This window comes from Littorina saxatilis, linkage group LG1 (genome assembly GCF_037325665.1).
Source record: "Littorina saxatilis isolate snail1 linkage group LG1, US_GU_Lsax_2.0, whole genome shotgun sequence".
Taxonomy (NCBI): Eukaryota; Metazoa; Mollusca; class Gastropoda; order Littorinimorpha; family Littorinidae; genus Littorina; species Littorina saxatilis.
The window spans coordinates 100,036,345-100,063,509 of NC_090245.1; the positions used below are offsets into that span (position 1 = coordinate 100,036,345).

Below are 27,165 nucleotides of genomic sequence, written 5' to 3' on the forward strand. Positions count from 1 at the left end.
TTGCCTCCACGACGATTTTTCAAAGGCGGTTATATCTTGAAATGATTAATTTTTCTCATTTAGATTGACATTGATATATTGTTTGCGGAAGGTTAATTTCCATTGGAAACGATGTTTTTGCTATTGCGTGACATGACATTTACCGATGTTGTGGAAAAGAAGGAAAGAAGCATTTTTGTACGCAGATTCTATCTCCTCCATGTTAGATTCTTAACAGGAGATAACCTGTTAGCCTATGTGTGGCCATTTTACACGTTTATAAATATATAAGTTTCAAACTTAAGAATATTTAGTTGCGTGTGATTTTAGCAATATGTTTTTGGTTTTGTTTGTTTTTGGCTCACGTAAGTGTAGCCTATGCGATGCTAACTTTTGTCTGTCTGTGCGTGCGTGCGTGCGTGCGTGCGTGCGTGCGTATGTATGTATGTCTGTGGTAGAAACTTTAACATTTGACTGAACACCGAAATACTAATTTTACCTGGTTATTATTCAAGCAACAGCTTCAAAGTATTGAAGCAATTATCAACATTTCGTCGGCACGTATGTAGTTAAAGTGTGTATCCAAAGAAAACGGGTGGTGGGGGGTTTTGGGGGGGTAAAAACAGCTGACTGGTTTGTGTCGTGTGTGGTATGTAGACCAGGTCAGGGGTCAAGGTTAGGTCAGATCGCGTGAAGGATTGTGGTATAGATACAGTTATCACCGAGCTGCAGTTCGCCGATTCGGAGAAGACGACTCATGATTTCACATTGTTCGGTTTCGTAGCTCCAGAAAAATAGATAAAGAAGATACCAAAGGAGATTTCCTACAGGTTAATCTGCACAGCGTGTTTCCAGTGTCTGCGCGAGGAAGCGCTGTCGAAAGCGCAGTGTCGATCTGGCCATCTGGCAGTCGTGTCCCTGTAAGTAGGCTACAGACAGACAGATCTAGATCTAGTGTCTCGCACTCTTGCACCGTGTCACCTATGCTTACTGTGTGTGTGTATGTGTGACGGAGTGATTGAGTTTGTGTTACTGTTTGTCGATTTCTTACGTGAGCCTTGAAGGCTTCGCCTCTTGTTTTAATTCATTTGAAGTCGACCTTTTGTGTTTGCCAAGGTATGACACTTATATTCCGCTTATCATAAATTATCTTTAGAATGAGAGGAATAACAGTTCAAAATCGACGTTTGGCTTACATAAAAACACAGAGTTTATGGCTTGGTACTATTTTTGGCTCACGAAGTGTAGCCTATGCGATCGTAACTTTGTCTGTCTGTGCGTGCGTGCGTATGTGCGTATGTGCGTATGTGCGTGCGTGCGTGTGTATGTCTGTGGTAGAAACTTTAACATTTCGTCATTTGAAGACGTCACATTATGGCGTAAGAGGGTTAGACGTCACGCGAAGGAATGTCTCGGTCATTGTTATTTTGAGCGGGCCGAGACTATTTGGCAGTCGTGTCTGTAAGTCGGCTACATGCAGACAGACAGATCTAGATCTAGTGTCTCTCTTTCTTGCACAGTGTTACCAATGCTTTCTGTGTGTGTGTGTGTGTGTGTGTGTATGTGTGACGGAGTGATTGAGTTTGTGTTACTGTTTGTCGATTTCTTAGTGAGCCTTGATGGCTTCGCCTCTTGTTGTATATAAAAACACAGAGTTTATGGCTTGGTACTATTGTTGTATATAAAAACACAGAGTTTATGGCTTGGTACTATTGTTGTATATAAAAACACAGAGTTTATGGCTTGGTACTATTGTTGTATATAAAAACACAGAGTTTATGGCTTGGTACTATTGTTGTATATAAAAACACAGAGTTTATGGCTTGGTACTATTGTTGTATATAAAAACACAGAGTTTATGGCTTGGTACTATTGTTGTATATAAAAACACAGAGTTTATGGCTTGGTACTATTGTTGTATATAAAAACACAGAGTTTATGGCTTGGTACTATTGTTGTGTATAAAAACACAGAGTTAATGGCTTGGTACTATTGTTGTGTATAAAAACACAGAGTTTATGGCTTGGTACTATTGTTGTATATAAAACCACAGAGTTTATGGCTTGGTACTATTTTTGCATATAAAAACCCAGAGTTTATGGCTTGGTACTATTGTTGTATATAAAAACACAGAGTTTATGGCTTGGTACTATTGTTGTATATAAAAACAAAATTCAAGAAGTGGGTATTCTTACTTTGAATTCAGCCTGGTGTATTTTTTTTTTTAAGCAGAAAAAAAGCTTTCGATTAGGGAGAGAAAACTTGCCAAAATCGGCTGTTGATAATTGAAATCGAGGTCCCATTATGAAAATAAAATAATTCAGACTTTTCTCAAGTGAAATGTTGCATTAATTGTCACAGCTTCACAGCGTTACCTTGAAAATATGCACAGTGCAGCTAATATAAGTCGTGTTAAATGAAGATTGTCCTCCACGTAATGTTGATGGCCAACACTCCAACAGTGGGTCTCATCGCTTTAAAGAAAGAAATCGAAAAACACTTCCAACTCGCGTTTTGGGCAGGGATTTGCTGCTGGGTTGTTATGATGACCCGTGAACACAGGAAACGAGGGAGGACGGGAATGTTGCGCGAGTAGAATTGGAGAGCTGATGAGCAATATTCTCAATATAGTCACTAGATTGTCCGACGTGAAACCATCGTTTGATCGCTTATCTTGTTCGCATGACTGCGATCTGTTAGTTTAAAGAGCCAGAGAACTTTCTTGGAGAGGCTGGCTGTCCGGAATGGTGGGCTGATAGAGGTTCTACTGGGGGGGTGTATGGAATGCTGGGTTGACAGAGGTTCTATTGGGAGGAGGGGGGGGGCTGTCTGAGATGGTTGGTTGATGGAGTATGAGCGTAGCAGTCAGGGTTGTTGGAAGTAACAATAAACATTTCGTGGAATTAGAGCTGAGAAATCGAACGTGCTGAACGCTTATCCAGTCATCTACTTGTCCGTACTACCTGATTTAAGTGTCTCCTTTTGGGAGAGTTATGGAGCGAGGGTTGTCGAGTTCAAAACCTAGACGATCGCTTGGTTGTCTATGCTATATTAATGATGTTATACAACATGGTGTACATTCATGTCGTAAAGGAGGACGTTTTTTTAAAAGCAGAAGAATAAAGATGACTGCGCGTGAGAGGGCGAAACAAAAAGCCAAAAAATAATATACTCAGGTATTAACATAGACGAAGGGTCAAAACTGTTGAGATTGTTGTTTCGTCGTCTTCGTTAATACGCGAGTACACTATTTTTTACATTTAGTCAAGTTTTGACTAAATGTTTTAACATAGAGGGGGAATCGAGACGAGGGTCGTGGTGTATGTGTGTGTGTCTGTCTGTCTGTGTGTGCGTGTGTGTGTGTAGAGCGATTCAGACCAAAATACTGGACCGATCTTTATGAAATTTTACATGAGAGTTCCTGGGAATGATATCCCCGGACATTTGTTTCTTTTTTTTTTGGATAAATACCTTTGATGACGTCATATCCGGCTTTTTCTAAAAGTTGAGGTGGCACTGTCACACCCTCATTTTTCAATCAAATTGATTGAAATTTTGGCCAAGCAATTTTCGACAAAGGCCGAACTTCGGTATTGCATTTCAGCTTGGTGGCTTAAAAATTAATTAATGACTTTGGTCATTAAAAATCTGAAAATTGTATAAAAATAAAAAAAATTATAAAACGATCCAAATTTACGTTCATCTTATTCTTCATCATTTTCTGATTCCAAAAACATATAAATATGTTATATTTGGATTAAAAACAAGCTCTGAAAATTACAAATTTAAACATTATGATCAAAATTAAATTTTCGAAATCAATTTAAAAAAAACTTTCATCTTATTCCTTGTCGGTTTCTGATTCCAAAAACATATAGATATGATATGTTTGGATTTAAAACACGCTCAGAAAGTTAAAACGAAGAGAGGTACAGAAAAGCGTGCTATCCTTCTCAGCGCAACGACTACCCCGCTCTTCTTGTCAATTTCACTGCCTTTGCCACGAGCGGTGGACTTACGATGCTACGAGTATACGGTCTTGCTGAAAAATTGCATTGCGTTCAGTTTCATTCTGTGAGTTCGACAGCTTGACTAAATGTTGTATTTTCGCCTTACGCGACTTGTTAAGTTGTTTCAAAGGTGAGAACTGAAGCTCGATCACATGTTTACCCTTCAGTGTGGAGCTTTTTATTGAAGAGACCACTGTTTGAAAATGTCGTTTCTTCAAATTCACTGGCAGAAACAATTGTCAGACACAGGTAATTGAATCGCTGGTCCACGTCGGCCGCTGGGAGAGCACCACCACCCCCTTCTCCCTCCCCTTGTATCTCTGTCTGGAGAACGTCATGCTGAGCACGAGGGGAGACTATCCCACTGCAGCGTCGCAACTCTGCATTCTAACGGCCCCTGGTTCTTTCCCTTGGTCCCTCCAGGGCACATCGTTCTCTCTCTCTCTCTCTCTCTCTCTCTCTCTCTCTCTCCCTCTCTCTCTCTCTCTCTCTCTCTCTCTCTCTCTCTCTCTCTCTCTCTCTCTCTCAGCTGAGCAAATGAGAGCGGCGGGGGCGAAGGGCGGGGGTTTGGAGGTGTGTGGAGCGGCTGAAAGTAAATGAGGGACGGACCGTTAAATCATAACATCCTCTTCCGTTAATAATAAATAATAATAATAAAGTGTATTTATATTGCGCCTATCCCTTACAAAAAACAAAAATATTTGGCTCTAAGCGCATTACAACATGTGTAGGGACTTGGTACAATCAAGTCTGACAAATATAATAACACAATATACAGTCGGTCTCTTAGGTAAAACTGGGAAAAGCAGCTTCGACATTTAAACACTGCTACTAAAAAATCCTCTAACAATGCATACTGCTTTACAATATGCATTTATGTATAAATATAGTTAAAGAACATCGAGTTAATAGGAATTAGAAAAGGTTCTTATGATAAAACTATCTAGCGAACGACGAAGAAGAAGAAGAATAAAACTATCAATGTCAATGTATAACCAGTCATTCAACGTAAATGGCCAAAGAACAACAACAAAGCAATGATGATAAAACAGTTATACTCAATGGCTAATAACGAGGCAGAACTAAATAGTATCGACACAAGATTAAAACAAAACATATTCCTGGAGACACATTTATACATGTATCAAATAATCAATATACAAAATACAGCCCTCGCACACTCGCACACACACGCCGTTAATGGGTGGTTTTTTTTTCAACTGTTCACTGTAAGGGTTGAGCCACACCCAGTACAAATTAGGCCTGGGGTTAAGCAAGGTAAATTTAACCAAATTCAAAACGACTTCATCTCAAAGGTCAGTGCAGCCGTAACCCTGTTTACAGTACGGGGCGAGTTTCAGCGACCGACCCCAGTCTAGTCTGGTTAGTTAATTGCGCATGTCATTCTGGTCGCTTCGCCGAAACGTGGTCTGGTCGAACCCATAGAAAAGCAGTAACGGCCATCTTGGAACCAAACAAACTCGAAGCAGTACGGGAGTCGGACTAGCGCAACCGACCAAAATGACGCCATCGGGTTCGACCAGACCCCATTTCAGCGAGGTTTAATCCGACTCTAGTGACTAGTGTTACTGCTGAAACTTGCCCATGCTGTATATCTATCATTCGCTCTGCTTGGTTGCAGAACCCGCCAAGATCATCAACCATCTGTCCACCCCCTCCACGGTGATGGTGAGGGAGGGGGAGACGGTGGAGCTAGTGTGCAACGTCACGGGTGTCCCCCACCCCATGGTCACGTGGTATCGCATCCCCACCGGACTCATGCAGGACTCGGACCGCAAGGCCGAGGCGGACCGCAGGAAGAAGCGTAAGTCTGCAGCACATATTAAACAGGGGAACCCCCCTTTTACGACCTTCAAAAATCGTTCTCATCTCGTTAATCATCCAAATTTATAAACTGACCCAGTGATTCCATGTTACAAAGATTGGTAAAAAAAAAGGGGGGGGGGGGGGGGAGTGCTGGTGATCCACAGTAGTACCCAATATTGCTATTTCATATGTTACGTAGATTTCCATTGGTTAATTGGGCAAAACTGAGCTCATTGCAAAAGTGATATCGACGACATTTCCGTCGATATCAGTCTTGATATCGACGATCTCCTTATTGCATCCCCACTTCAAAAACAAAGACACCTAAATTTAAAAACGAATATATATATATGAAAATGTAATCATCTCAGAATTTAGTTGAGCAAGTGACTTATTAGTTTTTGAAAGAAAAGACATTTGGAAAAACTGGTAAGTACAAGAAAAGAGTGAACAAAAAGAAATAATGATCAGAGGGAGGGATATGGAACAGCCAAAACTGAGACAAATACTTTTGTAATTTCTTTACAGTGAATACAAAATGTCCAGATAAATAGCAATATATCTAACATTGACGGACTGTGTGATGATATCTTCTGCTACTGGTCTGTTTCGACAGTGATATCAAAATCTCGACTTTCGGTCTCGATTATGATATCACTGTCTCAACAGACCATAGCAGAAGATATCATCACACAGTCCGTCAATATTACCCGGTCGAGATTTTGATATCACTGTCGAAACAGACCAATAGCAGAAGATATCATCACACAGTCAGTCAATGTTAGATATATTGCTAATTCTCTAGACATTTTGTATTTACTGTAAAGAAATTACAAAAGTATTTGTCTCAGTTTTGGCTGTTCCATATCCCTCCCTAGCTCTGATTATTATTTCTTTTTGTTCACTCTTTTCTTGTACTTTTCAGTATTTTAAAATGTCTTTCCTATCAAAAAGTCTTTAGTCACTTGCTCAACTAAATTCTGGGATAATTACATTTTCATATATATTTGTTTGTTTTTAAATTTAGGTGTTTTTGTTTTTGAAGTGGGGAAGCAATAAAGAGGTCGTCGATATCAAAACTGATATCGACGGAAATGTCGTCGATATCACTTTTGCACTGAGCTCAGTTGTGCCCAATTGACCAATGGAAATACATGTAACATATGAAATAGCAATATTACGATGTTTAATGCTTACGTAATTCATTATATCGGTATAGTGACGTCATATAACAGATATTGTCAGACAAGTGTTAGCAATTCAGTTTTGACAATTAATCCACAGTGTTATACAATTTACCATACTTACGTAATTCGCAATATCGGTATATTGACGCCATGTTGAAGATATTGGCATAAAAGGGAACGTGCTGGCAATACACAGTTGTATATGATGTACCATGAGTACGTTATTCACTGCATTGGTAATGTCACGTCATGTTTCAGAAATCGGGGTAGCAGGCGAAGTGCTGGTCATCCACAACGTCACCAGATACTGTGATGACGTGTACGAGTGTGTCGCTTACAACAACGTGCCTCCCGCCGCTCACCGTAGTATCAGAGTCTACGTAGAATGTGAGTACTTTTTTTAATTCTTTTTCTATTTTTGAGGGTGGGTGGGTGGATGGGGTGTTTTGATTTTACTATATACTCTTTATATTGCCTTCCCATATAAATATGCTGTGTCAATGTCCTACACACCAGTACAATGAGCCTTTGAGGTTGTACTGTTTGAGGAAATGTCCGTTGTCTTAGAATTGTAATCCCTCTAATCACTATACCCGAACTATCTGCCATTTATTTTTAACGTTTGTTAAATTTTAAAAAGAACTCAAGCTGCTCTGATGTTCGGTGGGAGTGCGTAAAGCATGGAATGAACTGTGATGAATAAGATCTCAATCGCAATGTTTAAGCAGGGCTCGATCTAGGGAGGGGGGGGGGGGGGTCCTGTGTTCCTGAAGCCACCCCCCCCCCCCCTTTTCTCCTCCCTTATCCGGCAAATTTACCTTTTTTCTGAAGGAGAGACCCCAAAATCCCCCTTTCAAGTGCTAAATGGTAACAGCATCTCGGGGGTCAAGCCCCCCCCCCCCCCCCCCCCCCGCCTGGCCAGCCTCTGCACCCCTGCCTAGTTTTAGAACCCCCTCCCTCTTATGCACTAAATCCACCCCTGTTTATTACAACAGACCCTTTTTCCAGGCAGCTTGATAGGTCACAGTTACGATACAGCTGCTCTAGCATTTATTTGTAAAAAAAAAATGTGTAAGCTAGTCTTCCAAAAAAAACTGATTTCAAACTTGATTTTTCGAACAGGGCTTTCGACATTTAATTCCTATCGTTCTTTTCTACGTCTCAGTCCCACCGGAAGTACGCCTGCCTAACCGGAAGATCGGTCAGAGCCTGGGGAAGACAACGATACTCGAGTGTGTGGTGACTGCCTACCCGCACGCCATCACTGTGTGGAGACGTCATGGCGAGGATATCGAGCGCAACGCCAAGTATAACATCGAGGTCAATATTATTTTCACAAAACACTTTAATTTAACCCTTAACATAAGTGGGTTTGTTCTGGTTTAAAACGTGTTTTATTCAACAATTCATATAATTATTATCACAAGTGAATGAAACACTATGCTAGACTTCTGACATTATTTAATGAGCATCGTTAGAATCATAAGTGTTCCATTTTTGAAAACATTCCTGTAACAAGTTTTCAACATGTTGTGATTATATAGAGTACACTTTTTTTTACTGTTTATTATGTGTGCCTCGTGTGTTAGTAGAACTATATTATATATACTATCTCACAGCGTTAAAAACTTGTTACAGGAATGTGTTCAAACGTGGAACACTTCTGTTTATAGTGTTGATTTTTTTACCTTTTTTTTCACACACTGATGATAATCTTTAGATTATTGAGTCTTTGAGTTAGTAATCTGGTAATATATTTAGCTGATCCTAGTGGCGTGCGTAAGTTGTATGGGTATCAAGCACAGTGTGATGTTATAAAGCAGATCGCACGCATAACATACACCATATGAAGTCAGACGAAAGAACAGAAATCATACATAACATACGATTGCAGTATCAAGCGACATCTTTGATGACTTTGATTTTTGGTCGAGTCTCAAGGGAATCAATTTAATTGAAAAATGAGGTTGTCACAGTGCCGCCTCGACATTTCTGAAAAGCCGAATAGTCAATGACGTCAAGTATTCTCCCATTCAAAATGTCGTCACTTGTGACGTGTGTGTGCACAGGTGTATGACGAAGACGAGAACACGCTGACGTTGGCGCTACGCATCCAGTCTCTCAGCCGGGACGACTACGGGAAGTACGAGTGTGTCTCCGAGAACCTGCTGGGCAAGGATTCCGAGACTATGATGCTCTATGGTGAGTCTTGACCTTGTGCACACCAACTTGTATCAAAGCGCAGGTCGATTGGAGTAACCTACTCTTTTATCCTTCCTGTAGTATTACCTCTATTATTCACCAATGAATAATAGTAGTAATACTACATTAGTGAATAATAGTGGTAATACTGCAGTTAGGATTAAGAGAGTGGGGTACTTCAATAGTGAATAGTAGTAGTTCAAAAAGGATGACGGTGTAGGGTACTTCAATAGTGAATAGTAGTAGTAGTAGTTCAGAAAGGATGAAGGTGTAAGGTGCTTCAATAGTGAATAGTAGTAGTAGTAGTTCAAAAAGGATGACGGTGTAGGGTACTTCAATAGTGAATAGTAGTAGTAGTAGTTCAAAAAGGATGACGGTGTAGGGTACTTCAATAGTGAATAGTAGTAGTAGTAGTTCAGAAAGGATGAAGGTGTAAGGTACTTCAATAGTGAATAGTAGTAGTAGTAGTTCAGAAAGGATGACGGCCTGTAGGGTACTTCAATAGTGAATAGTAGTAGTAGTAGTTCAGACAGGATGAAGGTGTAGGGTACTTCAATGGTGAATAGTAGTAGTAGTAGTTCAGAAAGGATGAAGGTGCAGGGTACTTCAATCGACCAGCTTTTTGTTTGTTTGTTTGCTTAACGCCCAGCCAACCACGAAGGGCCATATCAGGGCGGTGCTGCTTTGACATATAACGTGCGCCACACACAAGACAGAAGTCGCAGCACAGGCTTCATGTCTCACCCAGTCACATTATTCTGACACCGGACCAACCAGTCCTAGCACTAACCCCATAATGCCAGACGCCAGGCGGAGCAGCCACTAGATTGCCAATTTTAAAGTCTTAGGAATGACCCGGCCGGGGTTCAAACCCACGACCTCCCGATCACGGGGCGGACGCCTTACCACTAGGCCAACCGTGCCGGCAATCGACCAGCGCCTTTTTTCAAACTCTTGTGATCTTGTGTAGCACATATGTGAGGATATGAGGCACAGAGAGAGAGAGAGAGAGAGAGAGAGAGAGAGAGAGAGAGAGAGAGAGAGAGAGAGAGAGAGAGAGAGAGAGAGAGAGAGAGAGAGAGAGAGAGAGAGAGAGAGAGAGATAAACAGATAGAGGGAGAGAGCAAAGAGAGAGAGAGAGCAACGAGAGAGAGAGAGAGATAAACAGATAGAGGGAGAGAGCAAAGAGAGGGAGAGAGCAACGAGAGAGAGAGAGAGAGGAGTGCATTTGAATAGTGCGTTTAAATTCAGTTCTGTAGAAGCATACTTTTAACTCTGCCAGGAGAATGTCAGTTATCATCATATTCACGCTCTGTCAGTTAATATGCACGCTCCGCGTCGGAAAGTGACGTTGCCCTTCTGAATGTCTGACAGAATATCCACTGGAACGCACGACGATGTCAACTACAACGACGACAAGGAAAACCAACAAACCTGGTCACGGTCAAAACGCTCACAGCAAAACCAAGGGACGGCACAACGGGGGCAATTCTCATCAAAGGTACTCTTTCTCTAGTTGTCAGGTTGTTTGTCCATGGCCCCATCTTTCTTTTCCTGAGCTTGTCCTCTTCGTCTGTCTACTCTGGCGTTATTCATCTCACTCTGTCTATTCCTCTCCCTCTGTCTATTCCTCTCCCTCTGTCTATTCCTCTCCCTCTGTCTATTCCTCTCCCTCTGTCTATTCCTCTCACTCTGTCTATTCCTCTCACTCTGTCTATTCCTCTCCCTCTGTCTATTCCTCTCACTCTGTCTATTCCTCTCCCTCTGTCTATTCCTCTCCCTCTGTCTATTCCTCTCCCTCTGTCTATTCCTCTCCCTCTGTCTATTCCTCTCCCTCTGTCTATTCCTCTCACTCTGTCTATTCCTCTCCCTCTGTCTATTCCTCTCACTCTGTCTATTCCTCTCCCTCTGTCTGTTCCTCTCCCTCTGTCTATTCCTCTCACTCTGTCTATTCATCTCACTCTGTCTATTCCTCTCCCTCTGTCTATTCCTCTCCCTCTGTCTATTCCTCTCCCTCTGTCTATTCCTCTCACTCTGTCTATTCCTCTCCCTCTGTCTATTCTTCTCCCTCTGTCTATTCCTCTCACTCTGTCTATTCCTCTCACTCTGTCTATTCCTCTCCCTCTGTCTATTCCTCTCACTCTGTCTATTCCTCTCCCTCTGTCTATTCCTCTCACTCTGTCTATTCCTCTCCCTCTGTCTGTTCCTCTCCCTCTGTCTGTTCCTCTCCCTCTGTCTATTCCTCTCCCTCTGTCTATTCCTCTCCCTCTGTCTATTCCTCTCACTCTGTCTATTCCTCTCACTCTGTCTATTCCTCTCACTCTGTCTATTCCTCTCACTCTGTCTATTCCTCTCACTCTGTCTATTCCTCTCCCTCTGTCTATTCCTCTCCCTCTGTCTATTCCTCTCACTCTGTCGATTCCTCTCACTCTGTCTACTCCTCTCACTCTGTCTATTCCTCTCACTCTGTCTACTCCTCTCACTCTGTCTACTCCTCTCACTCTGTCTATTCCTCTCACTCTGTCTATTCCTCTCACTCTGTCTATTCCTCTCACTCTGTCTACTCCTCTCACTCTGTCTATTCCTCTCACTCTGTCTATTCCTCTCACTCTGTCTATTCCTCTCACTCTGTCTATTCCTCTCCCTCTGTCTATTCCTCTCACTCTGTCTATTCCTCTCACTCTGTCTATTCCTCTCACTCTGTCTACTCCTCTCACTCTGTCTACTTCCTCTCACTCTGTCTATTCCTCTCACTCTGTCTATTCCTCTCACTCTGTCTATTCCTCTCACTCTGTCTATTCCTCTCACTCTGTCTATTCCTCTCACTCTGTCTATTCCTCTCACTCTGTCTATTCCTCTCCCTCTGTCTATTCCTCTCACTCTGTCTATTCCTCTCACTCTGTCTATTCCTCTCCCTCTGTTTATTCCTCTCCCTCTGTCTATTCCTCTCACTCTGTCTATTCCTCTCACTCTGTCTATTCCTCTCACTCTGTCTATTCCTCTCACTCTGTCTATTCCTCTCCCTCTGTCTATTCCTCTCACTCTGTCTATTCCTCTCACTCTGTCTATTCCTCTCACTCTGTCTATTCCTCTCACTCTGTCTATTCCTCTCACTCTGTCTATTCCTCTCACTCTGTCTATTCCTCTCACTCTGTCTATTCCTCTCCCTCTGTCTTTTCCTCTCCCTCTGTCTATTCCTCTCCCTCTCACTCTGTCTATTCCTCTCACTCTGTCTATTCCTCTCACTCTGTCTACTTCTCTCACTCTGTCTATTCCTCTCACTCTGTCTATTCCTCTCACTCTGTCTATTCCTCTCACTCTGTCTATTCCTCTCCCTCTGTCTATTCCTCTCCCCCTGTCTATTCCTCTCACCTCTGTCTATTCCTCTCACTCTGTCTATTCCTCTCACTCTGTCTATTCCTCTCACTCTGTCTATTCCTCTCCCTCTGTCTATTCCTCTCACTCTGTCTATTCCTCTCACTCTGTCTATTCCTCTCACTCTGTCTATTCCTCTCCCTCTGTCTATTCCTCTCCCCTCTGTCTATTCCTCTCACTCTGTCTATTCCTCTCCCTCTGTCTATTCCTCTCCCTCTGTCTATTCCTCTCCCTCTGTCTATTCCTCTCACTCTGTCTATTCCTCTCACTCTGTCTATTCCTCTCCCCCTGTCTATTCCTCTCACTCTGTCTATTCCTCTCCCTCTGTCTATTCCTCTCCCCCTGTCTATTCCTCTCACTCTGTCTATTCCTCTCACTCTGTCTATTCCTCTCACTCTGTCTATTCCTCTCCCTCTGTCTATTCCTCTCCCTCTGTCTATTCCTCTCACTCTGTCTATTCCTCTCCTTCTGTCTATTCCTCTCACTCTGTCTATTCCTCTCCCCCTGTCTATTCCTCTCACTCTGTCTATTCCTCTCACTCTGTCTATTCCTCTCACTCTGTCTATTCCTCTCACTCTGTCTATTCCTCTCACTCTGTCTATTCCTCTCCCTCTGTCTATTCCTCTCACTCTGTCTATTCCTCTCACTCTGTCTATTCCTCTCACTCTGTCTATTCCTCTCACACTGTCTATTCCTCTCCCCCTGTCTATTCCTCTCACTCTGTCTATTCCTCTCACTCTGTCTATTCCTCTCCCTCTGTCTATTCCTCTCCCTCTGTCTATTCCTCTCACTCTGTCTATTCCTCTCACTCTGTCTATTCCTCTCACTCTGTCTATTCCTCTCACTCTGTCTATTCCTCTCCCTCTGTCTATTCCTCTCCCTCTGTCTATTCCTCTCACTCTGTCTATTCCTCTCACTCTGTCTATTCCTCTCACTCTGTCTACTTCTCTCACTCTGTCTATTCCTCTCCCTCTGTCTATTCCTCTCCCTCTGTCTATTCCTCTCACTCTGTCTATTCCTCTCCCTATGTTTAATCCTATTCCTGTCTTTTCTAAGGCTAATCCCCTCTCTCTCTCTCTCTCTCTCTCTCTCTCTCTCTCTCTCTCTCTCTCTCTCTCTCTCTCTCTCTCTCTCTCTCTCTCTCTCTCTCTCTCTCTCTCTCTCTCTCTCTCTCTCTCTCTCTCATAAATTTCATAACACCGACTCCACGTATTGACCTTTTCAAATCAAGCCTTCTTTATTCAGGTGCGGTCCTATGGAACTCACTGCCTAGTTTTCTTAAGCATAAAACAAACACAGACAGCTTCAAAAAAAATTATATGTCGCACATAATGCAAATAAACATGTGCTGAATGGTTCATCAATTCATTTAAAATGTATGTGCATGTTAAACAAAATTATAATAATATGCAGATCTATCTAAATTAAGTTATGTTAAAAATTGACACTTTTTATCATTGGAAATTGTACTTAAAATGCAGCATGACAATTTATTTTTTAAATTTGTATCTGTATATACAGTTATAATGTATTAAGTTTGATGTGATAGTTCTTTGATTATATTGTTTTTTGTTCTTGTTGACCCTATATTAGGGCGAGGGCTGGATGTAAAAAAGCAATATTCTTGCTTATCTATTACCCTCGATAATAAAGATTTTGTCTTGTCTTGTCTTGTCTTGTCTTGTCTCTCTCTCTCTCTCTCTCTCTCTCTCTCTCTCTCTCTCTCTCTCTCTCTCTCTCTCTCTCTCTCTCTCTCTCTCTCTCTCTCTCTCTCTCTCTGTGTTCTTGATCTAATTCGGCTCATCGCTTTTTTTCTGCTTCTTTGTGTGTTGGTGTGTGTGTGTGTTTGTATGTGTGTATGTGTCTGTCCTTGGGAATAGCGTGCAGCGACCGAATCGCACTATCCAATGCTTTTTTATGTTTTCTTTACCCTGCATTATCATTCTCTTTAGGCCCAACAAAAATAGTCTGTTTACGGTAACCCGACCGACCCTATTTTTTTCGCGCGACCCAAGACTTTGTTTTGGCATTTAGGAAAAAAAATTAAAAAAATAAAAAATAAAAAATCTTTTGGTTTTTTTGCAAAATAACGAAAAAATATGGTTTTTTGGAGAAAAAAAAATACCGACCTACCGACCCTATTTTTTTGGCCTATGTTACCGTAAAAAGACCTTTTTTTTGTGCCTTATCTTTTCTCTTTCTTCAACCCAGCGGCAAGCTACCTGGAAGCGAAAGGAAGCAGGGAGGGGCAGAGAGGGGCGAGGACGGTTGGTGGAAGAAGCCCAACTCAGAAGCTCAGGGCTACCAGGACAACAACAACGGCTACCAAAGTGGACACGGCAAGATACAAGATCCTGGCTATAGCATTGGCTCAGGTATGCTGCACACGGTCTAGTTTTTTTGCGATTTTATTTGTTTATTTGCTTGTCGATGTTGCTGTTGTTGTTGTTGTTGTTGTTGTTGTTGTTGTTGTTGTTGTTGTTGTTGTTTTTGTTGTTGTGTTTCTATTTTAGTATTTTAACTGGTTAGTTGGTCGAATGTTCTCGTCAGTTCAACTCTCTTTTGTATTTTCCTTTCCGTGAGCGTTTCCCAATCTTGGACAGTTACAGTCTTGATTTCTTTCGTATCGTCTTTCAGATCGTACCTTGTATACGATAAAGGATTAGATTTCGTATCGTCTTCCAAATCGTACTTTGTGTATGGTAAAGGATTGGATTATAGTATCGCCTTTCAAATTGTACCTTGTGTACGGTATTAGATTGCATTTTGGTTTCGAAATCGTGCCTTTTGTAGGGTAAAGGATTGCATTTTGTATCGTCTTCCAAATCGAACCTTGTTCATGGGAAAGAATTAGATATCGGATCGTCTTACAAATCGTACTTTGTGTATGGTAAAGAATTAGATATCGGATCGTCTTCCAAATCGTACCTTGTAGAGGGTAAAGAATTAGATATCGGATCGTCTTCCAAATCGTACCTTGTAGAGGGTAAAGAATTAGATATCGGATCGTCTTACAAATCGTACTTTGTGTATGGTAAAGAATTAGATATCGGATCATCTTACAAATTGTACCTTGGACAGGGTAAAGAATTACGTAGATATCGGATCGTCTTACAAATCGTACATTGTGTATGGTAAAGAATTAGATATTGGATCGTCTTACAAATCGTACTTTGTGTATGGTAAAGAATTAGATATCGGATCGTCTTACAAATCGTACTTTGTGTATGGTAAAGAATTAGATATCGGATCGTCTTACAAATCGTACCTTGTACAGTGTAAAGGATTAGATATCGGATCGTCTTACAAATCGTACTTTGTGTATGGTAAAGAATTAGATATCGGATCGTCTTACAAATCGTACCTTGTACAGGGTAAAGAATTAGATATCGGATCGTCTTACAAATCGTACTTTGTGTATGGTAAAGAATTAGATATCGGATCGTCTTACAAATCGTACCTTGTACAGGGTGAAGAATTAGATATCGGATCGTCTTACAAATCGTACCTTGTACAGGGTAAAGAATTAGATATCGGATCGTCTTACAAATCGTACCTTGTACAGGGTAAAGAATTAGATATCGGATCGTCTTACAAATCGTAGCTTGTGTGGGGACGAAGGATTACATATCGTATAGTCTTTCAAATCGTACCTTGTATTGAGTGAAGGATTGCATATCGGATCATCTTCCAAATCATAAAAAGGATCACATATCCTATCGTTTTCCAAATCGTACCTATTGCAAAGCTATGCTTTTGGTGTTTCTTTAACCGTTTTCTTGCTTTTTAAAATTACTTTCTAATCCAGTTGATTCTTAAAACCAAGACTAATTGCGCCTCGTTGAATTCTATACCACAGGTGGCAATGGCGATCCGCGGAACGGACAAGTCATCGTGGACCCTAGCAGTTCAAGGGGAACAACTGTGTCTCCTACCAGCGCAACTCTACATGTTCTTTGTGTCTCAGCGATTGTCGCCCTTACCCTGTTCAGATGATTCCAGACTTTTTTATATCCAGATAAAACATGCTAAAACGGTCGGAAGGACTTGTCTGGTGATTAAGTGTTTGAGTTTTTACCGACTGTCTGTCCAAAACGAATTTCAGGAGTGACACGCTGTGTGACGTTTTGTGTATGACCTTTTTGTGCTTTGATGTCTCATAGTCAGTGGTGTATGCAAAATACCAATGTCAGCTAGGAGTAAAAGGAGATTGACCGGTCTGAAAATGCTTCAGATATGCAACAGTGATACACGCCAGATACCGAAAGCGCTTTGAGATTAAAAACACCAACAGAGGGACACGAGCTGATACGATACAATTCTTCTCGTGTAAGCAATCATGGTCACCACCACATGAATGTGCAGGCTTTTACATGCTGATACGATACAATTCTTCTCGTGTAAGCAATCATGGTCACCACCACATGAATGTGCAGGCTTTTACATGCTGATACGATACAATTCTTCTCGTGTAAGCAATCATGGTCACCACCACATGAATGTGCAGGCTTTTACATGCTGATACGATACAATTCTTCTCGTGTAAGCAATCATGGTCACCACCACATGAATGTGCAGGCTTTTACATGCTGATACGTTACAATTCTTCTCGTGTAAGCAATCATGGTCACCACCACATGAATGTGCAGGCTTTTACATGCTGATACGTTACAATTCTTCTCGTGTAAGCAATCATGGTCACCACCACAAGAATGTGCAGGCTTTTACATGCTGATACGATACAATTCTTCTCGTGTAAGCAATCATGGTCACCACCACATGAATGTGCAGGCTTTTACATGCTGATACGTTACAATTCTTCTCGTGTAAGCAATCATGGTCACCACCACATGAATGTGCAGGCTTTTACATGCTGATACGTTACAATTCTTCTCGTGTAAGCAATCATGGTCACCAACACATGAATGTGCAGGCTTTTACATGCTGATACGATACAATTCTTCTCGTGTAAGCAATCATGGTCACCACCAGAGGAATGTGCAGGCTTTTACATGCTGATATGTTACAATTCTTCTCGTGTAAGCAATCATGGTCACCACCACATGAATGTGCAGGCTTTTACATGCTGATACGATACAATTCTTCTCGTGTAAGCAATCATGGTCACCACCACATGAATGTGCAGGCTTTTACATGCTGATACGATACAATTCTTCTCGTGTAAGCAATCATGGTCACCACCACATGAATGTGCAGGCTTTTACATAGGATAAGAGCATCGTCCAATTTACATAAATGACAACAATCAACAGCCAGACTGCTTCCTGTGTAAAGTGCGATTTTTGTGGCGTTAATTTCGTAGCTGTCAAGATACTCAATAAATTATGTTCGGAAATAACTCTGTCGGGTTTGTATGGGTTATGAAAGACTGAATACCCTTGCTTTCACTAGGACAAATAAATTCACACGTGTTCTTTGTCCACGTGTTTCCGACACAAACCATGCTTGTGATTGGCTCGTCAATTGTTTGTTCTAGTAAAAGCAAGGGTATTCACTCTTGCACAACCGATCCAAACCCGACCGTCTTTCGTTTCGGAATTCTGTAAATGATTCCCTGCACAGAATGCAAAACAACTGTTAATTTAAACTGCGTGTCCTGATTGAAGAACACTCTTATTGCACACAAACGCCGGGACAGATCTGTTTTTGTTGTCATGATGGTTAGTGCGAAAAGGAACGAATCTGCCAGATTCACAGAGCTCGTCGTCTCTTCTGTAACACGAAGGCTGGTGAAAGATGCAACATTTAGCACACCAGATGTGACTTGCGTCTTCGGTTTCACCACCATCAGAATTGATCATCATGCGACCCTTGGTAAAAAATAAAGCGTTAAATCTGTCTCCGGATTTGTAAAATTAAGTTTGGAATGCTCAACCTATTTTAGTAAGCGGAAATGCTACGTGAACAATTGAAGAATAAAAAATCTCTATTATCAAATTCTGAAGGAAAAACTGTCACATGCTCACAATTCTTATGGAGGAATGTAAAGTTGCTTCTTGAAACTCCGAAGAAGGAATATGACTGCTCAACGAGAAGATTGTGTCTCCGGGGATTGCTTTTTCCCGTACACTCGATTCATGAGAGAACATTTCCCAACTTCTTGGTACGGAGAGACAGTATCTCTGAGCTTGTCCAGTGTACGTACTGACACGCTTTACTGGACTCACAGCACTTGCTGATTTCTGGACCATCAGACTGACGATGGAGCAAAGGCTGGAAGAACTCAGAAGGGGAGAGTAACAGGGTTTTAACGAACTTGATGACGGAAGAGTGACAGTTTATTGCGTGCACTAGTAGTGAGGATTAGACTTTGTGAGAGGGCGTCTGAGTTCTGTAAGCACATACTGCTTCCAGGCCTTCTGGAAGGCAAGACATGTCTGAGTTCTGTAAGCACATACTGCTTCCAAGCCTTCTGGAAGGCAAGACATGTCTGAGTTCTGTAAGCACATACTGCTTCCAGGCCTTCTGGAAGGCAAGACATGTCTGAGCTCTGTAAGCACATACTGCTTCCAGGCCTTCTGGAAGGCAAGCATGTCTGAGTTCTGTAAGCACATACTGCTTCCAGGCCTTCTGGAAGGCAAGACATACCCAAGTAGTGGAAGAATAGAGGAGAAGAGAGCTCGTGGTGGTGTGAGAGAGACAATGGTCACGCGAACCTTTTTTGTGTGCGAGAAGTGAAGATTTGATTTACTGATAATTATTTTGTTTTTCGAAAGTACCTGCTGCTTTCTAGCCCTTTTAACAGGCAAGATATCACAGTGCTGGACTGAGATGCACGAAGCGAAAGTGGGTGAAACCCAAACATTTGAGAACAAACCGCGAGGTCTGATTCGTTGAAATCACACCAAATCTCAATTTCTTTCTCGTGCACCTCGGCCCAGGAAGAGTACAGAAGGGGGGAATGAGAGGGTTCTGACCAACTCGATAGTGTAGTGATTTGCGCCATCGTTTCGTGCAAGCACGGATAACAATGGCTTCTCAAGTATTCACTGCTTCCATATCCTTAGTACAGACAAGAGAACTGGACGAATTCAAAAAGTGAGAGTTGGAGGATTCTGTGGACGTATTGCTACGACTTACTGGAAGGAATTTTTGATTTCTGAAAGCACTTACTGCCTTGGGACCCAGGAAACAGTGAAGAGTGAAAAGTACTGTGGACAATCCAAAATGCGTCAAATGAACCACCACAGCTGGTCTGTGTCAATTACGAACACATCTTGCAAGTTCTCCTTTTTATTCACAATACTTTGTGATGTGAGGCACATTTCGGTGTTGAATGTATTAAATTCATTTGTGTATGGCGACCTACAGAGTTGTGTACCATCCTCACTCACAAAAGTATGTTGGACAATGCACTGTTTGTTTGTTTGTTTGTTTGTTTGTTAGTTTGTTTGTTTAAAAACAAAAAAACAAAAACAAAAAAACACTCCCACGAATACATGTGGCAGCCTGAATTGCTGTCAACGTATGAACATCAAATACAAATCAAGTGGTGATCGAGATGAATTGTTACAACTAGCTGCTGTTCAGGGTGTACACCGAATTAGAATAATTATATCAAAATCTACTTTGACGCACAGGCCCACCTACCAAAGACGAAACAGCATTATGAATTGACTGTTACTGCCAAAATCCATGTTATAAAAATAGTAGTCATACTGCATTAGATATATAGAGAGAATACTATATGGCTAGCTGTTTGGTACCAGGTTTACATGTGCACAATTTTGTGTGTGTGTGTGTGTGTGTGTGTCTGGTGACATAACTACAACCCTCATCCCGTACTGTATATAGCTCTTACGGCGAATAGGGACAGGTTTTTGGTCCAGTATATCCCTATAACACGGATGTGTGTTTCTTGGCGAGACAGTCCTAATGCGAGGGTCTGCAACCATCATTAGTAAGCCAAACACTTGTTATGCTATCTTGTTGGATAGTCTTGTTCCCCTCGTGTGATATTCAGGATCCTGTTGTTGTATAGTACTTGTGTCTGTGTGTCGCTTCCTCTGTGTGTATGAGCGCGTGTTTTTTGGTCTGTTTACCTGCGCGAACGTTTGCCTTCGTGCTTGACAATTTGTGTGTCTGTTTTTAAATGTGTCTCAGACCTGGGAACCCATACGATTTTGCCGTATTTTGTACGCATGATTGTCTAGAATACGATCAGTACGGTCAGTAGAAAAAATACAACGAGAAAAAATTACTAGACTTCTTTTCTTCACAAGCGCATCCCGAAGCTGATCCAGTATTTTGACAAATGATTACAGTTTTTGTCAGTAAACATTGAAAGAAGCATGTGCTTTAAATGTATTGGTAAATTTAATTAATGCTGAGACGGACGCGTGTGAAGCATCTTTGAATCGTGGATGTTCAAATGCTGTGTGGAGTACGCTCATTTTTTTTCTGAAAATACCCCAAGTTTGTTTGAGAATACTCCAAGTGCAAAACAGGGGTTCACAGGTCTGGTGTCTGTGTGTGGATTTGTTTGTCTACCTGTCTAAGCCAAAACGATTAGGAATAGCACTTAACCCTTTCACCAGAAGATAAAACTAATCCTCTTGAACACCTTTTCTTCTCAAGCACTGTATAAAGTTGCTGTAAAATGCTATTAACTCCTGTCTATGTGCGTCATCGGTGACCCAGATACATATAATTATATAGCATCACAGAATCCTGTCAGGGAAACACAATGCAGAGTGCAATTGTCAAGGGGTAGAAATGGGAATTTAAAAATACTTTAGTAGATGTTTTGCAGATGGTGTAAGGCGGACTTTTGTATTCTACCTAGAAAAGTCTGAACAACACTGGAAAGGATATCGGCAGCAGATAATACATACCGCATAGCTGCCAACCCTCCCGGATTTTCCGGCAATCTCCCGAATTTTACAACTTCTCCCTGCTCATATTCAAAACTAAACGGCCCCCCTGGACCCCCTGGCTCCTGGATTTTGACTTCAGAAGGTTGGCAGCTATGATACCGGTTGGTAGTTCGATCATTTGAACGGCCCACACACACACACACACACACACACACACACACACACACACACACACCGTGCTTTGCTACATGCAATTTCATTGTGGTGATCATTGTTTGAATGCTGTACATTTTTACTGTTTTCTTGTATACTTCTTGTAAAGATCTTCCTTCATTGTTGTGGACTTCACGATATTTTGATGTCATGCGTTGAGAAGAACATGGTCCAGCATAAGTTTATTGTGGACAGACACGAACAACTAGTGGACCAAACGTTATGTGTACTAGTGTACTATGTAGCCTGCACTATGTTTGCGTGTTTAACTTTGGTACGTGATCAGAACTAGTCATCGTTTATTGTTGATATTTGAAATATTTGAAAACTATTGTACAGTACATGAAACGAATTGTTTTTGGTTTTTGCTTTTGTATTATATATTATATAATTATTATTGTTTTGGCACTGTATCTTTCCTTTTGAATCTTCCGATTGAATTGTTTATAGTTTATTATCGCGTGTACAGAGTTTACTTCGCGATTTTATAGGAGTGAATCATATTCCTGTTTTTTAAGGAAAGTATGTTATGTGCGCACTGTATTTACTCTCACTATCCTTTATTGTCGTTAGAACTGTTCATCTCCTTGGAAGTAGGTGGTTTTCTGGCCAAGCTATCGTTTGAAAATCATGTCTATGGTCTGTTTGAAGTTGACGCTGCCTGCTCAAGTAAAAAAACGAAGCGGATCGCGGCCATTTTGGAGTTATAATGACTGACCCAAGTTTGCACTGCCATCATGGCACGTGGCCTTTGTATTTACATATGACCTCGTAATTTTGAATGTAACGTCTGCACAGTGTAAACTATCGTTTCCGATTTCAAATCCGGTTTGGTGCAAACTTACTGGCATACTTTTTGGCGAAGACTTTTGGGAAATTGGGAAATAGATGGTTTGTTTTTGCTTTAGGATATCCGCCTTCTCTTCATTAAACAAAACAAAAAATTCTGAATCCTTGTCAGTGAGATATGTGACCCTCTACCACGAAATGAGTCGCATGTCACCTCGCGCGGTTCTGCGCGAGGCTTAATATAAGTCCGGGGGGACTGTGGTAAAAGTGTGAGGGTCACCTTAGTCACAGGCTTATAACTCGAACAGTTTTCGCTCTTTTCTAAAACGGTTTTTACCACTGGATAGAGCATAAAACACTCTTTAGGAAAATGTAAAAATATTAAAATCATGCAAAGATGACATGCGACTCATCCCGTGGTGGAGGGTCACATATCTTCTTTTGTACCATACAATAAATGTGCATGGTACCAGAAAATGAAAGGTTAGAAATAACTACATTGTTTGTCAGGAGAAAAAGTTATAAACACTGATTTTGTTGGTGTTAAACTCTAAATGAAGAAGAAAAAAAGAAATTTCTTTTAAAGCAGAAAGCAATTCAAGTTTGCCTTTAGATGTAGATCTTGCTGAACAGTATTACAAACGTCGATGCCATTGTTTGGATATTTTAAGCGTGATTTGTTATGAAGTTTTTGTGGATGAATGTAAGTGTGCTGACGCGTGCAGTTGTAATTAAGAGTATAGATTCATCCTTCATGTGCAACAGTACCGGTACTAGTGTAGTGTTCTGAATTGGAACAAAGTACACAGAACAGTCATCATGGTGTCACCATTAATCAGGCAAAGTTATCAAGTGAGGCCTCTTGCCAATCGTATCATCATTTTTGAGAATTTTTATAAGTGTAATCATTACGGGGAAGACATTTTGAAATATTGTGTGCTTGTGAATAATATACGGTTTTTTTTGTATTGTTGACCCAAATATGACATTTTACACAGATCGAGAGAGTCAGTGTTCCTCCGAGATCGCGCCAATGACTGTCGAGATCTGTGTAAAATGTCATATTTGGGGTCAAAAATAAAAATAATATTTATGTATCGATCGATTTTAGTTAGAATTCCTTGTATTAGTTACGATTGATCGCACACACACATTTTTGTAGTCTCGGCTAGTCGCCTGATAACAATTTTTGTCGGACGTCACATGGCTCAAAGATATGTTCAATCGATACAGTATTGCTTTTCTCTCGGTGTGGGTTTTCAATTATTATACAGCAATATAATGTTTCCTGTCGGTTGACACACTGCTTTCAAAATATTACAGATAAAATCGAAATATAAACTGTCCCGACTCTAACAATGCTCAGTGTAGACCCAGCTCACATGAACTATGGTAATTTGCGAATGAGCAATAGCTGGGTTTGTCAGAAATATCTGGAGATGTATTTGTCAGATGTATTCGTATGAATGCTAAGAATATCCGTAGGACTAACGAACTTAATGTAAGCTTGGCAATTCTCTACTTCCTGTGCAGTCTTGGGTAGGTTGACTGTTTTGAGAACTTCTTGATTTTTCACGTAGGAAATGAATGTGCAGTGTTGATACGTGCTACTGTAATATATATTCTGATTCACAAATAAAACTGGTTCCGTTTTTAATAAATACTTGATGTCTGCTGATCATCTCTCTCTCTCTCTCTCTCTCTCTCTCTCTCTCTCTCTCTCTCTCTCTCTCTCTCTCTCTCTCTCTCTCTCTCTCTCTCTCTCTCTCTCAAATTATTATGAATAGTAGTGAACAGCTCAGATCATGGGTCAATGAAGTGTTGCACAGACGTCAAAAACAAAGTACAAGATATTGCACTGTAAGTGGTACCACACTGTTGCTTAGTGTCTGTAGGAAGCTACACGGTGAAAATAGAAAAAAGAAAAACACGATTCTTGACTTTGATGGGCTTTTTCTGCTCGTAAACACACATTCTTCTGCTCATCACAGCATGCCCCATTATTGAGTTTAAAACACCAATTAAATTTGTTTTGAATAAAACTCACAATTTTACAATAAGAATTTAGAGACCTGAATCAATTAGGTATATCATACTTAGTTTGACTTTTGCAAAACTAAGTAATTACACATTTAATTGAATCAGTCAGACAGACGGAGACATAGAGAGACAGACAGAGGGCAAACACAAATCTGAGAAAGAAACCCCTTTAAAAATGTTACCATGTTTGAAATGAAACATCGCAAGGTGAAGCCATAATTCATCACCTTTCAGTATGACGTCATGAGCGTGTTCCACACTTGAAATGACGTGCTTTTGGAGCTTGGAAGTATAATTTCCATTCAACGATCCCAGTTTGTTAAGTTTGAGCATATTTTCAACGTCAAACACCATGAAACTATATATATTTGGAATCAGAAAATGATAAGGAATAGATAGAAGTTGTTTTTAAGTGTCTTTTTTCATAAATAAAGATAGTGGTTATTTATCGGTTTTCTTCATTTTTAAGCATAATTATCAATACAAAACAACAAAACTATATAGTTTTAGATACAGGACGCAATAGGGAATACACCAATATAAATTTTCTGTTTCAAATATTAGTTTTTAAAAATGTGAAAAAATGACATATTTCGAACAAACATTTCAATAACAAAACTTTAAGTGACCAAGCTGAAATGCAATCCCATAATCCGGCCTAGATCTGAGATTGTGTGATAAGAAATTCGATCAAATTGATGAAAAACTGTAACTGTGAAAGTGCTGCCTCGACCTTTTGGCAAACGGTAAAATATGACGTCATCAAACTGTCCTATCAATAAACGGAAAAACCTTCTATGAGAAAATCCAATCAAAAATATTCATATCAAATTTCATAAAGATCCACTCAGTATATTATGAGATATGATCTGCAGTGTGAAAAAAAACAATCTCACGCCCATAACGCAACTTATTTGGTCGTGTTCTGCCGATACTATAATGTTTTTCTTTCCTAAAACACACTATAATAGTAGCCCTTCCCAATGTCTATGCTAAAACTGACTTGTCTGTGTTGTCAATGATTTTGCAACAGTGTGAGAACAAAAAGTTTAACAAATCTCACGCCCATAACGTTGTGACACGAAAACTCATTTGGTCGTGTTCTGCCGATACTATAATGTTTTTCTTTCTTAAAACACACTATAATAGTAGCCCTTCCCAAATGCAATGCTAAAAATGACTGGTCTGTGTTGTCAATGATTTTCTGCGAGAATGCGATCTATCTGTTTGTCGCAAAGACCGTGTGACACGAAAGTTATGAGCGGAAGACAAATCTGCTGAGTGCAATTACGTTTCAGAAGATAGTTGGTTAAAACAGTTTATCACTCAGACACGCAAAGGAACACTATAACTTTATTATTCAGGCCATATATTTGCTTTCCTTTGTCATGTATGAAAGCACTGGCCTTGGTTGAAGAAAGTGACCTGACGCTGTGCAACAAATGTGTCGCCATTTTCCGCCGTGTTTTGTAAATAAAACGTGTTTACTACCCACACATAAAAAACGATGCTGTTGGTTCTTTTTATTTTCTTATTGTTTGATTCATGCTTAGCAGTTTAGTATGCTTTGTTTTCTTCTCAATTCAATGGATGGCTATAAAATAAGCATTTAAATGTGGAGGTGTTAAAATTACCCATGATCTGAGCTGTTCACAGTAGAATAATGCTTGCAGCCCAACAAATGCCAAGACTTTCCTACACAGGCGGCGGCACGGTGATCCAAAGAATTACAGACATTTTCAACTGTGACTGGCCTATAATGTCACGTAAGAAATAATGTCACGTGTAAAAACTTTCCCACGTGACATTACAGCCAGTTGACTAACAAGAGGGTCTGTCTCCAACACATGTACAGGAAGCACATGTCAATATTTGTCCGAGCAAAAGCAAGGGTACTCACTCTTTCACAACCCATACAAACCTGACAGAGTTATTGCCGGAATTCTTCTATTGAATGGGGTATCTGACCGATCACACAATCCTTTTTGTCACACGTGTTTCTTCACAGTCTGAAAATATCACAGACAAAATATGATCAAAATCTATTTTTGCGGTCAATCTGTCTCCGATGTCTTTAAATCCTATTGTATTTGTCGTTTCTGGCCTTAACACTTCTTGAACTTACAGACAAATTCCTTTTCAAACATGCCTTATCATTTTTACAAGGGGTCGACTCCAGTCTGAAGTTCAAAACGAATTGTGACGACAATGCGATGACGCACTTTCCACACAAATGACCCCTGGAACAACATCCCAAGCGCTTTGAAAAGAGAAAGAAATTTCTTCAAAACATACAATTAAACCATGCCAAAATGGGAAAGAAAAGACTAAACTGTTGTCTATTAAGTGCAGTCTGAAAACAGCTATAAATTGCATTTTAAAGAAGGGCAACGCCCGAATATAAGAAATCAGTTATTGGCCTGAAAGAATTGAAACAACATTGATGGCTATAGAATAAACTGTTTTTAGTAAATTAAAATGATTGCGATGTAACTTGAATGAAGTCAAAGATGGTCACAAAAATACGTTTCACTTTTGATACATTGTTCTGGATTCGAGTTATTTTTCATAAGAACAAAAGGACCTAATTTAACGGTGAAACACAAAACACCCAAAACACCTCTATAAAGACTGAACAGTCTAATGGTTCCGATTTGTTTACACACACACACACACACACACACACACACACACACACACACACAC

General features: G+C 40.6%; 2 protein-coding genes across 2 annotated transcripts in view; both read left to right on the forward strand.

The window, feature by feature from the left end:
* The window catches only part of LOC138947187 (limbic system-associated membrane protein-like), a 215,502-nt gene extending 196,517 nt beyond the window's left edge, over positions 1 to 18,985 (forward strand). Inside the window, exons 4-10 of the mRNA XM_070318627.1 lie at positions 5,632 to 5,814; positions 7,262 to 7,390; positions 8,169 to 8,323; positions 9,073 to 9,205; positions 10,580 to 10,706; positions 14,792 to 14,955; positions 16,440 to 18,985. Of these exons, the coding sequence (XP_070174728.1) occupies positions 5,632 to 5,814; positions 7,262 to 7,390; positions 8,169 to 8,323; positions 9,073 to 9,205; positions 10,580 to 10,706; positions 14,792 to 14,955; positions 16,440 to 16,576 (1,028 nt within the window). The 3' untranslated portion in view covers positions 16,577 to 18,985. The remainder of the gene's footprint in view (positions 1 to 5,631; positions 5,815 to 7,261; positions 7,391 to 8,168; positions 8,324 to 9,072; positions 9,206 to 10,579; positions 10,707 to 14,791; positions 14,956 to 16,439) is intronic.
* LOC138958707 (uncharacterized) lies at positions 12,790 to 13,485 on the forward strand (the record flags this gene model as incomplete). The annotated part of the gene is made up of 1 exon (XM_070329960.1): positions 12,790 to 13,485. A coding segment is annotated over one exon (696 nt), but the record flags the coding sequence as incomplete, so codon positions are not given.
* Positions 18,986 to 27,165: the final 8,180 nt, after the last annotated feature.